This window comes from Callorhinus ursinus, unplaced genomic scaffold (genome assembly GCF_003265705.2).
Source record: "Callorhinus ursinus isolate GAN/ISIS: 27379988/994484 unplaced genomic scaffold, GSC_fseal_2.0 scaffold12, whole genome shotgun sequence".
Lineage (NCBI taxonomy): Eukaryota > Metazoa > Chordata > Mammalia > Carnivora > Otariidae > Callorhinus > Callorhinus ursinus.
This window is the reverse complement of record NW_027397074.1, coordinates 3,142,097-3,159,691: the sequence shown is the minus strand read 5'-3', so window position 1 is coordinate 3,159,691 and position 17,595 is coordinate 3,142,097. Positions and strand designations below refer to the sequence as shown.

At 47.2% G+C, this 17,595-nt stretch overlaps 1 protein-coding gene across 7 annotated transcripts in view; it reads right to left on the bottom strand.

Moving 5' to 3' along the window:
• Positions 1–17,575, bottom strand: part of ATXN7L1 (ataxin 7 like 1) — a 226,481-nt gene extending 208,906 nt beyond the window's left edge. For all 7 annotated transcript variants that reach the window (XR_003208534.2, XM_025872720.2, XM_025872721.2 and 4 more), the window contains exons 1-2: positions 17,367–17,575; positions 16,791–16,859 (exon numbers count right to left, since the gene is read on the bottom strand). Coding sequence is in view for 6 of the 7 variants with exons in the window: in XM_025872720.2 (XP_025728505.1) it covers positions 16,791–16,859; positions 17,367–17,547 (250 nt within the window). In the remaining variant the exon portion in view is untranslated. The remainder of the gene's footprint in view (positions 1–16,790; positions 16,860–17,366) is intronic.
• Between the last annotated feature and the right edge of the window lie 20 nt (positions 17,576–17,595).

Here is a 17,595-nt window from a genome sequence, read left to right as displayed (position 1 = left end):
CGCGTGCAAGAGCTCACTGTTAAAACTTCAGGACTATGGTGAGCCAATTATTAAATTACTAAAAATTATATGAGCTTACAGTTAAATGTGTTATATATCTTGAATACTCAAAATTTATCAGTTCCTATTTATCTTGCTGCCTTTTACTATTATCTATGCTTTTCAGCATGGGTTGACTGTTATTTCTAGAAGGGGCCGGGTAGTAAATCCTTCAAGTTTTCAGTGTCTGGTCTCAGTCACTCCACTCTGCCATTAAGTGGCAAAAGGGACCCGGACAATAGGTAAATGAACGAGTGTAGCTGCATTCCAGGGAAACATTTACAAAAACAGGTGGCAGGCTAGATTTCAGTGATGGGCCATAGCTTGAGAACTGCTGCTCTTCAAGCCTTTTACACCTGTTGTATCTATGTGGCAGAAATCCCGCATCACAGCGTTCGGATGTATAGCTCTTGCCAACTCTGAGTTCAGCGATAGCATGACAGCTTATGACATGGTGGTGGGAATTTATACCATGGAAATTACCAAATGCTACAAATCGGGGCTTGATTCACTATTTTTTTTTTGTTATTAAATTTGAGAAAGTGATGGAGAAAATTATTCAGAAGTATACCATGTCTATAACTGTATTGTGAATAGCACCAAAAAATGAGGACATGTTCTCTCAGTACTTGAAAACTATTATCCAGTTCAGCAAGGAAGTCCCTCTCGTCACCAACAATCGAGTGAAGTTCCAACGCACGTCTTTGTTCTTTCACTTTCATCTTACCCTGCTGACTTACATGAAAATATCAACCAACACCTATGTCAGAGCTATACTTATTTGTCAAGTTCGATCTCAGGTTGGCCAGGGATCCAAGAGTTTGGCAAAAATTAATGAAAGCATTCTGTGAGAATCAACTGACTATATGAAATTTACAACAGAGAGTATCAAATATTTTATTATTTGTAAATTGTATGCGAAATAGCCCCTCATGGGTAAAACGTATCATATACATCTGTATCCACGCACATTTATTCAGAGAGCAAGTTGTAAAACATTTAATAGCAGGACAGGGATTGTGATGGGAAAGAACTGACAGATTAACCAGGCAGCGAGAACTAACGGGGTGTGTGTGTGTGTGTGTGTGTGTGTGTATGAAAGAGAGAGAGAACAACCCTCTCCCAGCACACTGAACGGAAAAAGCAAAACACATAGACCTGACCAAACCAAAAAGGAACGTGCTTCCTGAAAATTCTACATCATAAGAAACTGAACTGTGTTGGGTATGGAGGAAGTAGACAACTGGAATAGATGATGATCTGTTTCTCCTTAGTACTGATGGCAGGCCCAGGGCTCTCCATAACTCCTTTTCCTAGAAGTGACTTTCTGGGGGAACTCACAGCCCTCACGAAGGCTCTCCTTGTGCTGTTCTGTCTCCTAGAGTGCCCCAATGTCCAAATCCTATACCTGATGAAGCATTCATTCATTCATTCATCCTTCAAACATTAACTTGGCTCCTATTATACAACCTTCACCAGGCTCCGGATAGAACCACAAACCGAAGAGCCCCTGCAGGTCAAAGGCTGTGCAGACGTAAGACTGGAATTTTCCTTCCCCGACTCCCTGGGCACTCAGGCCACTTTTCACCCTCTAGGTGGCTAGTGTTTCCAGCCTGCTGCATGGCAAGTTCCTGAGTTCCTGGGAGGCAGGGACCAGGGCTTTTCCACCATTGCATCCCACGCAGAGCCCAACCCAGTGCCTGGGCATTTGGTCACTCTCTAGTGAATTCAGGGGTCCATGATGCACTGCTCTAGCTTCATAACCTTATCCCTCATCCTGGTTTACAATTGAACTTTAGCAGGTTGCCAGACACTGTTTAAATGCTGGGCTCCAGCTAAAAGAGGGGAGAACGATTATTTTAGGTGTAATTATCTCCTTCCTTCCCCAAATTAAAGAAGAGAAGGTCCATATTAAAGGAGAAGAGGGTCGCTTGAGCATGTGGGATCATTTTTATTCAACGTTTGTAAACTCATGCTCTACCAACCAAGATGTGGTCACACTTGACTTTTGAGGTTTGCATTACAAAGCTCACTCTATCTAGAATTTCCTATTGATTATGGGTTTTCTCACTACACGTGCATCCTATTGAAATGCTGGTGTGCCCAGTCCTTGGCCTTGTTCCCCCTAACCTTAAATCATGGGTGTTCAATTCCTTACTCTGAAAACTGGTAATTAGAGGGAAAGACTTTACTTTGCCTTTTTAGGAGGAATTTAAAATTTCACCCCTGCTGATGAGATACAGGTCTTCTTTATGGAAGGATGTCAGCCAATAAATGTCAGCAAATAAATAGATAAAATGACAGAATTTGAAAATGACCGTTGTACAACCCCCCCCAAAGAAGTGATCCAAGCAAGGATTATCGATGGATGCCAAGCCAATTCCATGAAATTTCTTTTTTTTTTTAAAGATTTTTCATCCACTTATTTGAGAGAGAGAGAATGAGAGACATAGAGCATGAGGGAGGAGGGTCTGAGGGAGAAGCAGACTCCCCGCTGAGCAGGGAGCCCGATGCGGGACTCGATCCCGGGACTCCAGGATCATGACCTGAGCCGAAGGCAGTCGCTCAACCAACTGAGCCACCCAGGTGCCCTCCATGAAATTTCTTATCGGGGAACTGGGCATTCACTTGGTGCCAAAGCACCACCCACAGAATGACATGCCAATCGCAGAAGGAAAACAACTTTGCCATGGAGAGAGGTGGGCACCCCCTTACCAAGTGACCAATACCTAATAATGGGGTGCCCTGACATGGGAAGATGCTTAATGAAGTGCTCAGAATTACCTGGGATGTATTCCTGCCAAAATGGAGAGCCTAAATTGGAGACTTTAGCTCTAACTTCAACTCTGAGGGAAAAAACAAGGCATAGAAAAACAAGATACATGACACCACGAGCAGAATGTGAAGCATTTTAAACGGTAATGTTTTATAGATGTATACACAAACATACATACGTAAACATACACACAGATATACACACACATAGGGGGGCACTATTCTAGATTAAAACTGATTAAAGAGACCTAACAACCGAACATAATGCATAAACCTTGACAGAATCTGGCTATATACGTTAAAAAAAAAAAAAAAAAAAAAGTAGCTGAGAAAAAAGTAGCTATGAAGGTTTTTGGGAGGATAACAGAGGAAGGATGAATATGAACCGGACATTAGATGCACTGGGGGTTACCGTTAGCTTTCTCCATGTGATACTGGTGTTACAGTTACGTAGGAGAATGCCTTTATCTTTAGGGGACGCATGCCGCAGTGTTTCGAGGTGAAGTGTCACGCTGTCTGCGACATACTTCCAAATGGTTCAACAAAAGCACACATACGTGTTTATAATGAGATGAGGCTCTGGGAACTTGAGTGGTGGCCCAAGGTCACACAACCAAGATGCGTCGAGACGATAAATATTTCGAGGTGAAGTGTCAGGCTGTCTACAACTTATTTCCAAATGGCATAGAAATATCTATCTTTATAAGAAAGCACGATAAAATGTGCACTAATTTTTCACTCTAAGTGAGGCTTAGATGAAGGACCATAGTACTATACTGGCTTTTCGTGTGTGTGAAAATTTCAATATTAATAGAAGATGAAGGGGCAAAGAAAGAAGGCTGCAGGGTGGGGGTTACAACATACCTGAATCGGGAGCCTTTGGCTTGCGCAGGGGTATCTGTGACTGGGGGCCCAAATCATAGCACTTGTCCACTGAATTTTCACGGCTGGCAGAGGGACCCACGGGGGGGTCCCTAAGCTGAGCTGGGCCTTTCTGCATTCTTGCTCCAAATATCCACCTGAACAGAAACTTCAGGAGTCCTGCCAATGCTTAGAATCTCAACAACTTTAAAATATCAGGCGATAAATCAAAGAAACTCATAAGCCATCTCCAGACCATGTTTAAAAAGGAAAACATAAATGTGGAATTGTTTAAAGGACACAGAGTTTCAGTTTTCTAAGATGATAAGAGTTCTGGAGATTGGCTGCACAACGTGAATGTACTTAACACTACTGAACTGGGATCCTTAAAAATTAAGATGGTTAAATTCTTTGTTATTTGTATGTAACTGCAGTTTAAAGAAAAAGAAAGGAAGAAAGGAAATTAAAATACAGGTACATCAAGACACGTACCTGAAAAACAGATTGGATGCGAAGCCGAAATGTAGCACTCTGTTGACTGAAAATATTTGAGGAAGGAAAAAGGGAAGGTATGGTCCCTCCTCCCTCATCAGGTCAACAATGGAATGGTCTGGTAGACAATGGAACGGCCATGAAGCGTAAGACTTCAAGGCCAAAGTACATGGTGGGTACAGCCAGCGGAGGTCTGGGCTGTGCAGCCTGAGAGGCTGGGGGGAGGCTTCCTCAGAGAGAGAATGTGGCCCGGACCCTGCAGAATGAGAAGCATTCACTTAAGGGTAAGGCTCTAGAAGCAGAGGACCCCACCGAGGCAGAGAATGGGACTGGGAAGGCGCATGGCTCGTCTAAGGCTGTGAGGGGCAAACCACCTGTGGCATGTGGAGGGGTGAGGCAGGCGGGACCCGGAACGCTACGTCAGCTCTGGGGGCTGGGGGAGTGATGAAAGGTTTTCACTTGAGGAACAACCTGATAAAACGCGACTTTTGAGGAGATTAATTTTGAAGTGGTATGCAGGAAGATGGAGTCAGGGAGACCAATTAAGCAGCTATTATAAAAAATCTAGGTAGGCTACGAGGCAGACTAGCCTGGGGGTGGGGGTAGGGAGAGCGGAAAGAAACGGAGAGGTGCAGAGAATCACTCTGACGACAAGGGAGGGAGGGTAGGAAGAATGGGGGGGGCTTTCTAAAGACAGTAGAGGAGAGGAGATACAGAGAAGGCTCTGCGCCTGCCTAGGGGAATCTTGGGGTGCAGTAAGGACCCCCGTGCGGGGCTGTCCAATGCGGCCCAGCAGAGGCGTGAGCGGAGCCCTCTGTGGGGAAGAGGCCAGACCCACCAGAGTCACCACACGGAGGGAACGTCTGCGGCGTGAGCTGGAGCCGGGCTCGCTGATGCAGAACAGACTCTGGAGGCAGCAGACAGGACATGAGAAGCCGGCAGAAGAGGCATAAAAGTGGGTGTCACCAAAACTTTGGTAAAGAAAGTGTAATTTCCAAAATGCTCTAGGACGGTCTACTATTTAATGAAATCTCTAAGAATTCCATTTGGAAAACAAATAGCTCCCTAATCTGTTTAAGGCTGGATTACTATTTATTGGGTTTGCATAAAACTGAACATATCTCTATTTTCAATTGTCGTCTGCATTCAGCATTTGGCCTGAGCCTCTGAAGGTGGCAGGACTCATGTGAATTCCGCGTTCTCTTTCAGCCTTGCCCTGCTTCTCAAAGGATGGTGAGGAAGGCCACAATGGTCAAGGTCAAGGATGCAAGGCAAGGGAACAGAAGAAACCTGGAGTTTGGGGACAGGGTTCACAGGGCTGTCATTGGTGGGTGGGCCAAATGCAGCCAACCTCACCCAGATGTGACCAGTTTCACTTCCCCGTGTTCCTCTTTCTTCCAGCCAGTCTGGGGCAGATTCTGTCACGTGTGGAAGGTGCTCCAACCCACACGCACTCAGCCCCTGCCGGAAGGGTCTAATCACTTGCCGGCAGACCAAGGGTTCTGGGGCCTGTCAAAGGTCACCTGAAACCCCACACTGATGAGGCGACTGAGCAGGAGAGGGGACGGCGCAGAGACAGAGAGAGGCAGAGACAGAGAGAGGCAGAGACAGAGAGAGGCAGAGACAGAGAGAGGCAGAGACAGAGAGAGACAGAGACAGAGAGAGGCAGAGACAGAGAGAGGCAGAGACAGAGAGAGGCAGAGACAGAGAGAGGCAGAGAGAAACACCAGCTCCTTCAGGACCAGCCAGGTCATCACACACAAAAGGCTAAGTGTCCAGGTTAACGAAGAGTAGGTGAACTCCAAAGTCACAGAACCAAAAGTTACCACATCGCCCTGGCCCTGGCCTCTTGTGGCAGATGCACTCTATGCCTTTCGCACCTGCTCCAGTCCCCTCGGAGGCAGTGACAAGGAGGGTGTCAGCGTGGCTGGGAAGGCAAAGGTCTTTCACACCCACTTAGCGGGCGCATCACCCATCAAAAGGACACCTCTAAGGTGGCGGATATTGAAAAGCTATCTTCCTTCCATCATCCAAAGGAGTGCACCCTTCATGAAAACACTAACAACAGAGAACCTGAAAAGCGGCCTAGAAGATGTTCAAAGGTGGGGGGGGGGAGAGAGAAATCATCACTGTAGATAGATGCCCCTGGAGTTGCTTGGCAACCATCTTTGCTAACACCTTCTCCCAAAAAGGAACAGTTTGAGTCAGCTCCTGAGATTTCCCTGAGGCCAGGACTCCGACCACAGAGGCCCCAAAGCTGGGGCTTTGGGATGGGAAAGCGGCTCACTGGGGGCAGGGGGACAGGGGGAACCATGGGGCGCTCTCTGCAGGCTTACCCGCACGAGGCGGGAAGGAAACTGGAGGCATTTTGCTTAAAGGACATGTTCTCCATCACAGGGCTGGTCCGGGGGTGAGGCTAGGGAGGGTCCCAGGGTGTGACACTTAAGGAGGTGCCTCAAATGTGTGTTCTGGGGGTCCTGCCTGCCTCACCTGAGTCCTAACCCTGCTCCTGGGACAATACTGGGACCCATTAAGAATATGGCCTCTGGAATCAGCCCACCTCTGGGTTCAAATCCCAGCTCTACTACTTCCCAGCTACAATCACCTTGGGTAAGTCACTTAACCTCTCTGAGCCTCCGTTTCCAATCTTTAAAACGGGCTCGATAATAGGAATTGCCTCATAGGGTGATCATAAGGATTCAATGAAAAAAATGCACACTTAGCTCTGTGCCTGGCACCTGGTCAATGCCCCAAAAGTGGCAGCTAGGATTGTTATTTTTAAAGATACATAAGCAGCGACCTCGAACCCCTTAAACCCGACCTACGGAGTCAGAATCTCTGGGAGTGGTCCTGGTGTTTTTGTTTTTAAAGAGCTTTGCAAGGGATTCTCAAGGTGGGCAGAGTCAAGAGCCATTTCTCAGAGCCAATTAATAGTGGTTCAGAAAGTTCGGTGAACAGCAAAGCCACCTGGAGAGCCTGTTTCAAATACACATTCCTGTGCTCCACTCCCAGTCCTCCTGATTCAGTACGCCCACAGCCTGGGATGCTCAGCGCCTAGAGATTTGACTGCAGGGTCCCCAGAATGAGCACACTTTGAAAAACCGAAACTGATATTCACTCTTGAAGACTAATAGCACAGGGACATCGGTCCAACTCCTTGTGATTTTATTCCTGGCATCCTCAAAGAACCGGGGACAAAGTGTTGACCCAAAGATGCCTAGTAAACCCCAGGCGCACTCCTGGAGGAGTAAGGACGCCGCGTGGCCCCTGGAAGTGGCAGCCCCATCAAGGCAAAGAAGAGCATCCACATGCCTGGTAAAAGCAACAATCATCGTAACGAGAGCTTATGTTATTGAGTACCTGCTGTATGCCAGATAGCATCTCATCTATTTTCACAACAACCCTGAGAGCTTATCCCTGTTCTGAAAATGAGAAAATTGAGGCTGAGAGAAGTATCGTACTCCACAGCTAGTAAGGAGCACAGGCACGATTTAAATAACCCTCCACAATACTTCCCAGGCCGCAACGCCAGTGCACGCCTGTGCTAAAATATACAGGACATAAAGTCTGCCACTTTAACCACTTTTAAGTGTTTAGCTCAGTGGCATTGAGTATATTCACATGGTCTTGTGGCTGTTACCACCATCCATCTCCAGAACTTAGTCATCTCTCCCAACTGGAACTCTGTGCACATTAAACACTAACTCTCCCTTTCCTCGCCCTCCCCCTGCCCCTGGCAACCAGCACTCTACTATGATGTCTCTATGAATTTAACTACTCTGGGCACCTCTGTAAGTGGAATATGCAGTATCGGCCCCTCCGTGCCCAATATACTTTTTAAAAAGATTTTATTTATTTGAGAGAGAGAGAGCGCATAAGCAGGGGGGAGGGGCAGAGGGAGAGAGAGAGAAGCAGACTCCCGGCTGAGCAGGGAGCCCAATGCGGGGCTTGATCCCAGGACCCTGAGATCATGATCTGAGTTGAAGACAGATGCTTAACGACTGAGCCACCCAGGCGTCCCATGCCCAATATACTCTTAAAAAGAGCCAGATTCCACTTTGGTCTGATAGGACCAAGCTAGGAATGTGTCTCAATCATCTTTAGACCCTGGTCGATGGCATCAGTTTGGGTGCCCAGTGTCTCCACGCCCACTCCAGGTAGCCATGACCTACTGGTGCACTGGGGCAGGCAGCTTCCCCACTCCAGCCAGAGAATCACGTCTAGCTCCGGAGAGTGGATACATTGACAACTACTTCCATCACGGAGTCACTTTCATCTTCCCCACTCTGGTGACCTGCTACCACTTTGTCCTGCTCTAGTGAGTACTTATTTGGCTTCCTTTTTTCTTTAAGCACCTGATCCTTTAAACTTGGCAAGTGGAATTGTGTTATGAAACCACAGGTACAAGGATAAAGCATCTACATAAAAACAAAAGCGTTCCTCACAGTGGGACTCCAGCTTTACTTAGAGGCAACTGGGCGAGCCAAGTCTAGCCCCTGAATGGTAAGGATCCTCCACCTCAGCCCACTTGCAGGAAGGGATTTCCCAGCCTCTCCTCATTAGTTCAAGTGCCTCAGGGTCCCAAGCCAGGTCCATTTGGCTGAAGTGGCCAATCTGAGTTCTGCCACTGGAGGGAATCAGAGAGAGCCAGCCAAACAGCATTATCTGGAGCACATCACTGACACAACATTGCATCAAGAGTTTTAGGAGAGAGAGATGTGGAAGTCAGTGTTTGACACTCGGTTTCCACAATTTGGAAAAAGGCCAACCCACTGGCTAACCGTCTTCCTCTCCATTACGGCCACACTGGATTATTACAGTCACAATTGGACTCCCAGTGGTCAAGCCCCACGGATTCCCCCTGTGAGGTGAGACCGGACAGGGGACTCCCAAGAGCTGGATGTCTCCCCCACCCAGGGCTCTCTTCTCCCTGGAGGAGCCCTAGCTCAAGGCTCCCTCTCCGTGTGGTGCTGTGCTGGCCTGGGGGAGGGCCAGTGCGGGCGCCGAGCGGCGCTCCTCCCACCTTCCGGTGCTGCCCGTCTTGCTCTCTGTGGCGCAGGGTGCGCTCCAGCCACGCCCCCACGTTCTGGGATTCTCCCAGTGGTGTCTTGTCCACAAATAGTTGTTAGCTCTTCTTGTGAGGAGAAGTGAGGTCAGGAACGACCTAAGTCGCCATCTTGGTGACGTCACTCCTAACTGCAGTCACTAAACGATCCTAGTTTGCAGATGTAAGCACTGGGCTACCTCGGCCTATGGGGTCCGTGGGTAAAAGGGATTTGACTAGGACAGGGTCTCGCTGTGTCTGCGACTACCACTTTAGGTCTACTTCTGAAGGTCATGGATGAAATGAAGTGTCACGAAGGACAGGTTAGCCCAAAGGATAGAAACACAATGTACATAGAAAAGCACGCAGAAATAGAATCTGCCTCACTCTCCTAAATCACTCTGGAAGCCGAGACAGCCAGCCCCTGAGACCCACGGGCTGCAGTGAACACAGCCTTACAGTCCTAAATAATGCCACAGACCACTTAGCACACAGGTCAGAAGCCCTCAGGAAAGAGACTTCCTCTGCCCATCCTATCTCCTAATCTTGAACATGGAAATCCTGAAACCAGCTGCTTTGCTCTCTGTCATGTGCATCCCCATTTCAGACAAATCCCATGGGTAATCAAACTGCACAGAAAGCCAGTTGTATTTCCAGCCTGACTTTTAAATATACACTGAAATCCTTAATGCTTCACCATGGCGCTTTTGACATCGGGGCCACCATACAATAAATGCCATCACTATCGGAATCGGCGCCTTGGGGTCTCCTCTACCCACAGTGAGGGAGGGCTGGGCCACCCAGAATTAGAACCTGAATCTCACCACTGTCACCATTTATCACAGAATGGAACCGAAGGTTGGGAGGAGTCATCTCGGAAACCTTTGGAAGACAGCTCCTGGGGGGAGGGAGTCTGCTCTCTTTAGAGAGATGCAGCCCAGAGCCAGGGGATAGTCACAGCTCCACGTACACCTGCCGAGTATGCACTGTGGTTGAGGCCCCTGGAATGTAGGCCTAAGACACAGATGGGTCATAGCAGAATATTTCTGTGAATATCTTAGTCTACTTTTCTTGTTTTCTTTTCCAGCTTCCCCCTACACTAGTGATTCTCTATAGGGGTGATTTTGCCCCACCCCAGTAGAACTTTGGCAATGTCTGGAGATGTTTCTGGGAGAGGAGCCACTGGATTCTACTGGTAGAGGCCAGGGACATTGCTAAACAGCCTGCAATGCCCAGGACGGCCCCCCACCACAAAGAAGGAGTGCCATTGGTGGGAAACTTTGTTATTACTCTCTGCTCTGTGATCTTCACTCTAGTGACAGACTTCGTTGTTCCTAGAACCTTCTATATTCTCTCACACTTTGGGCCTTTGCACATGTTGTTTCCTTTAACTCTGTCCTGGCCAGTCCTGCACATGGAAACTTCCATTTGTCCTCTACGTTTTGGCATAGATAAAATGTCCTCAGAGGGAGGCCTTCGCTGAGCCCCCTAATGTAAGTGAGGTCCCTCCAAATGCCCCTCAACGGCACCCCAACTTTCCCTTTCAGAGCGCTCACCACAGTCACCATGACTTCTGAAACGTCTGCCTCCGCTGCCAGGATGGAAGCGCCATGAGGCAGAGGCTGTGCTTTTTCACTGCTGTCTCCCCAGGCCTAGCCCAGGGCTGGCAGGCTGTGAGAGCTCATTCAGTCTCCAGTGCTCCAGGAGGCCAACAAAGCAGGAGGGGGTATTCAAAACGAAGCAAGACACTCAGAGGCTTAAATGATCATCCCACTATGCAGGCACCAAAAAGCAAATGTGGTAGCTCCTTATGAACGGACACGGACCACTCTGTAAGATAAGCGGTTATGGCGAGACACCAGGCTGCACCTCCAGGATGCTATCATCCACACGGGGGAAACGGGAAGAAAAAACCATGTATGAAGCTACTGGAAGCAGCTGGGGGCGGGGGGGGGGGAGGAGGGAGACTTCCTTTTCACAGCATACCCTTTTGGATTTTGCAACCTGTGAACATTATTAAAGAAAATACGAAGCATTCGAATGGCTGTATGTGTATGAAAGTCGACATCTCGAGATTAAAAAAAAAAAAAAAGGATTCGTGTAGAATGACATATGATGAGAATCCGGCACAGCAAACTGTGCTTCGAAGCCAAATTCACATACAGCGTTTCAAAGTGTGCCCACCCTCACTTCCTGTTTTGGAAGCAGCCAGAACCACATTTTCTCCACATGAAGACCCGGGCACATGGAAATGCTTGTATGTATAAAGAGACACTCATTTTAGAAGCTTTATGTTTTCCAAACTAGACGGCTTTGAAAACGCGCTCTCTCTCTCTTGGCTTTGCGGTCTTGTTCCTGCCCCCGCTCCCCCCCCCATCAGTTGGAGGCAACTACAAAGCTTATTCATTCTCCAAGCCTTTCTCCTCCTTTCCAGCCGGCCTCCCTACCACCTGGAGGCCACTCTGTCTCCCCTGTCCTTTCATCCAGAAGGCTGGGCGAGACGAGAGAGACGATAATGAAACGCCAAAGCGAACAAATGTTGCGGCTTGTTAGCCAAAGGGGAGGCAGGTAGGCTTAATGGACAAGGAAGTTGAAATTAATGGCAAAAATGAGGTTTATCTGTGTAATCTGTGGACTTGGTGTCTTCCCATCTCCTATTAACATAGATACGGAGTTGTCTGCATAATGACAAAGGGAAGCTGCCCGCAGATTCCCATAAATCTCCACCACTTGTCGCTGGCTTCCCTGGCTTGGCTTTTAAGAACACTTCACTCTTCCCCGGTCAGTTGCCATCTTTGCCTCCAGTTTGCTCCCAACCAGCCACAACTGCAAGACTCCTAAACCTGAGCTGAACACGTTCCCACGTTCCCGGCTTCCTCCGGCGTTCCAGCCCCACTCCGCCAGCATCTCAGGGGAGAGCAGCAAACTCTTACAGTTGTGGCAAGACCTTACTGGCCCCAGAACAGTTTCCAAATTGGAAGCATTCCACAGGTCTACCTCCATCAAATCAAAACATCTGGGAATATTAAAACACAGACAAATGCCCAGAGAAACCAGCATAGGCTTCCAAAAGACCCAAACAAGGAGCTTTGTGAGGGCTTTCTTGTCTCAGTGACCAGATAAAACAACTTATCGATCATTTTTTAAATTATTCTTTACATCTCACCAGTCCCCGGAGAGAACTCTGTAAACCCTCCTTAGCCATAGGCCCGAAACTGCCTAAGTATATTTTCTAACTTCTGATAAAAGTTATCGATGACTACATATTAACTGCACTCCATGAAACACACAGATGTCATAGTCATCGGTTTTTTAAAAACCACTAGCTTTATAAAATTATGATAACATGGTTTACTCTAAAAATGAAATTTCTGATACAGGATCTCTCTTCCATTTGTCACTGGGTAGTTGAAAGTCCTAGTTAATTATAATAATAAAGTGTTCTAGGACTGGCTTCGTTAATAAGTGATAATGATAATCATAACAACAGTTAAAAAAAGAATAAAGGCAAACATTATGTGCTTACTGTGTGCTGGGTCCTTTTGTATTACCTCAGTCAATCCTCACAACCCTGTTAGCATCTCCATTTTGAGCTATATGCACCCTGTTCCTGATTTATGAACTGACATCCTTAAAAAAAGTCCAGGTGAGGCGATGAGAAAGAAGACCATCCTTCTAAATCACAGAGCTTTTTCCCAATTAGCTGGAAAAAAGTCTTCAGATAAATCTATGAAGCTAGAGAGAGAAAATTATTTTAAAAGGTTAGCTAGATGAATGGCCTTCCTTGGAATGTTCTATCACAGACGAATTTCACATCTTAGACTAATAAGGTTTCTGGGGCCCCCCCACCCCTTAAGGATCTCAGTGCCACACTGGTCCAGGCTGACTGAGGTCTACTTACTCTCCACTTCGGGGGAACACATGCGCCTGGGTTTTGAACTCAGACCCTCAGTGTTCTTAGACGCCTAAAAGCCACACACTCTTCCCAAACTATTTGCTTTGCGTGGGAGATGTGGTGATGTTTGCCACCAAGAGATTATAAAATGAGAAAACAGACCCAGTGTGTAGTAGTTAGTTAAGATATTTTTAAAGCGAGGGCTTGATTTTGTTGCTGTTGTTTCTTTAAAAACAGCCTGGGTGGTATGACTGGATCTCAGATAGAGGTACGTTCAGTAGACAGAGTCAGCGTCAGCCATCTCAAAGGGACCCTGGGGGACATGTCATCCCACTCCCTACTTTACAAGTGAGAGGAGAGGCCCGGAGAAGGGAGCCGGTGTTACCAAGGTCATACAGGGGGACTTCAGGAAGCTGCCCCAGAGCCCTCTCTCCTGCTCCACTGGTACTCCAGGCAGCCCTCGGCATAACCCCACATCACCACATCCGAGCATGGAGCTCGCAGCACCTTCTGAACCCAGGTGACCATCTGGCAAGGTTCAAGGGTGTTTGCCAAATTCCTCTTGCCTGTGATTTTCACTAACTTTGGATGAAATAATAACATGAATGCGAATAATTCACTACAGAAAATTCTGAAGCATTTGGTTAACATTTCATCCAGGTGGAGAATTGAAGCCACAAAAGGTGAAAGGAATGAGGAATGAAGAAGGAAGCACATTCCCATAATCAGGCTATTCCAAACGCCAGCAAGTCCTTCCTGTGTCTTCTGAGGCTGTGGCCAGATAGAGGCAGAAGGCAAAATGTTTCTTCTTTTGCATTTCCAGCCTAACTTTCCTCCCTTATAGCTTCGTCTATAAAACATATCATATCACAACAATGGTCACAGCAGCATTATTCACTGGAGCCAAAAGGCGGAAACAAGCCAAATGCCCATCAACAGATGGCTGGATAAATAAAACACAGTCTATACCCACCATGGAATATTATTTAGCCGTAAAAAGGAAAAAATTGTGGCACCTGCTACAGCATGGATAAATGATGAAAATGTTATGCTAAGTGAAATAAGCCAGACACAAAGGGACAAATATTGCCTTTCGGAGAGAGAGGGAGAAAGAGAGAATATAAAATAGGCATCTTCATAGAGACAGTAGATAGAACAGAGGTTTCCCGGGCTGAGAGGAAAGGCAATGGGGAGTTATCGTGTAATGGCTGCAGGGTTCCTGGTTGGGATGATGAAAAAGTTCAGGAAATGTATAGGGATGACGACGGCTGTAAAACACCGTAAATGTACCTAGCACCACTGAATTATACTCTTTAAAACGGTTAAAATGGTAAATTTTACATTATGTTTCTTTTACAACAATTTAAAATATTTAAAATGTGGATCACATCCCTTGATTTCTCAGTTGGAATTCCTAACTCATTCACTGCCATTAAAGCCCAAACTTCTTTTCAAGACCTGCTTCCTCCCAACTGCATCATGGCCAATCTATGCACTTGACACCCATGGATAAACACAATCACACCTAGGTCACTTTGTGTCCTGGAGACCCATCTGCAAACACATATCCATCGGGAGGCCACGCACACGGTGACTCCGACAAGAAGGCCCATGGTAAGACTAATGCAACCAGTGTTTCTGGAGGTCCCAGCAACCAGACATACCAACACAGAACCCCAGTTCAACCCTTCAATTCCTCACCATGGTGGTGGTCGGCGGGGGGGTAGATATTTACTACCATATTCTCTCCCTCTAAGGAAAACTGTATGCACATACCAGGAAGACCTTCAGGGATTGCTAACCCAAGCTTGCTCCACCAGGCCCACGAACAAAGAGGTTTCAGCCCATACATGGCTATTTGGTGAACTCAGCAATTGCATGTTACACTGCACAGTGGGTGTCCTTAATGCAAACGCATATAATTAGGAGCTAAATCTTTGTACCTTTACAGGACAAGGGCTATAATAAGCAGGATGTACCACTTGTGACTTCTGAGGAAAGGCGAGCTTTTCATTTTTCCTTAAAAGAATCTATTTCTCAAGAGGCAAAGAGAATCCGAGAACACGAGTCTTTTGAGATGGACGCAGGGAGGAGGGTGCAGAATATGAGTTTTGTGTGGTATGGTCAGAATCTGTCGCCCAGGCCTGAGAGGTACCAATCGGTGGCACACCATGACCTTTACTCAACTTATTTAAAGGTTTTCACAACCTCATCTTTTTTTGTGGAAACCTTTTCATGGCCAGTGGTCTGACAATGGAGACCCATGAGTTCTTAAAGATCTCAAGAGTTTATGAAGAAAAATAATTTCTAGTGATACTTTCCATTGCCAACACGCATGGACATTTAGCGCCAATAAGCTGCCACTTGTAAGAAGTCCGCTTGACATCATTCCCTCGTGCATCCTGGAGACACATGGCAGGACCACACTATGATATTTAGAGGCAAACATCTTTAGAATAGGGTTTCGTTCCCAACATAATTAATTAGCAGGAACACTATGCTTGAGAACCGTCCTTGAATATTTTAACCTCCATGCTATTTTTTCTAAAGCACAAATTCTCCTCTCACTGGATGGTCAGGAAATCCCTGGGCACAGAAAACCGACTGTCTTAGGTGGTGATCCACAAAATGCTTCCAAGTAGGTTTTAACTGCCTTACAGGGTGATATCCTGGCTTATGAGCGAGACCATTCTTAGGAGTCTAACTGGCCTTTTTTCCATTTGTTTTGGATGAGCAATGCTCCCACGGCCTAGTGATGGCTGAACTCCTTCAACACTTCCCACCAACCTCTTCTGCCCCCTCATGTCTTCCTCCCACTCTAATTTCAGCCAGCCATGTTTACAAGACACCAGTTAGTAAATCACAATTCAAATGAACCCACCCATTTGTTCAGCAGAAAGTGGCCTCTGGAGTTGCTCCATGTGAAGCCCACAGGCCAGAGTTACATATGGCAGGCCTGCAAACGCGAACAGGATATGATTTATTTATGACGACCATGTGTGTTTGATGCCCAGTTCCAGCAGGCCGTGGCTTCCCATCCCTGCCTCACTCTGGGATGACCTATCTACTCACTGTGTCCCATTTCAGGTACTGTATTTCCAGGCTGGGGAAACAGGGATGTGCGACCAGCTGGGGGGCTGCACACACAGCCACCCCTAGCCCTGCCCGCCACACAACAATCTGTGACCAAACACAAAGTGGGCCGAATGTAACTTGCTGCAAAGGTCTGCAATGTACAGTGGTTTTCAGTGGAGAGTGGAGAAGTAGCTGCTGGAATGACTGACCATGTGGGGCTCATTAAACTGTTGTGTATGTACCCACAAGGAAGGCTGGGATGCTGGTGACGGGAGCCTCGCTCCTCATTTCAGAGATTTCAAGACACCCCCCCCACCACCACCATTTGGCAATGATGCTCCAAAGGTGAATGGCAGATATGCATCAGAAGGTCCAAACGTGGACTCCGGCTTAAGTGCTGTAAACTTCTACCTTCCACAGTCTCCCCCCTCCCCCCCCAGTTGTATTTATACTTTGAAAGAAGTTAACATGAAGCAGTAGTCACCTGGGCGTGCTCGATTTTTGACAAGCCTTAGTCACTCTGTACCCAGCAGAACAATTCACATTATAGTCGAAATCCGGTGAAGATTCTGCCACATGCTAACACTAAAATGCCAGTAGCTCACTTACCTTCTTTATTAAGCCTCATAACCTCCCTGCTTTTTCCACCCTCTTTTCCAGCCTCTTCTAAATCTACATCTGCAGATGAAAAAGAAAAGGAGAAAAGAAAATGAGGGAAAAAAGACCAAAAAGGGGGGGAAAGCCAAAGTCAAGGGGGGGGGAGTGTTTATTTGCAAACAGATCAATATAAATACTGTACATGAAAAATCTTTCAAAAAATTGACAATGCAACATTTTCTCCCAAGTCCGGATTGCCATCTACCTGGCCCAGATAGGTACCAAAAAAACTATGCAAGCAGCAACAGAGTAGCCTTTTAAACAGATACACCGTGGGGCTGTGAAAGCCCACCCCGCGGGCTGCCACGGGGAGCCGGGCACAGACAGACAGACAGCCAGCCCTGGCAGCAGGGCCTCTCTCTGTGCATTGATGATCTGTCTCTGTGTATTTATTTAGAGAGAGAGGGAGAAGCATGGAGGACACCGGGGGCCACTCTCTCTCTCACACACACACTTTTTCCCAGTGGCTCTAGGTGAATGGAAAGGTTACAGGATAATAAAAGGAGGAGGAGGCGGTGGGGTTCTTACTGTCGGAGCAGTGTAATTTGGCGGCGTCGATCCAGGAGGACCAGGGTTTGCCCAGAAACGCCTCCGGACTGGGCACTTTGCGATCCAGTGTCGCCATTGCTCTTCCTTCTTGTTGCTTTTTCCCTGTTCCTTCGGCAGCAGCAGCCGAGAGACACGGGATTCGAGAACGCTCCGACGTCATCTTCGGAACGTTCCGACATTGAGTGCTCTGAAAGGGGGAGGGAGGGAG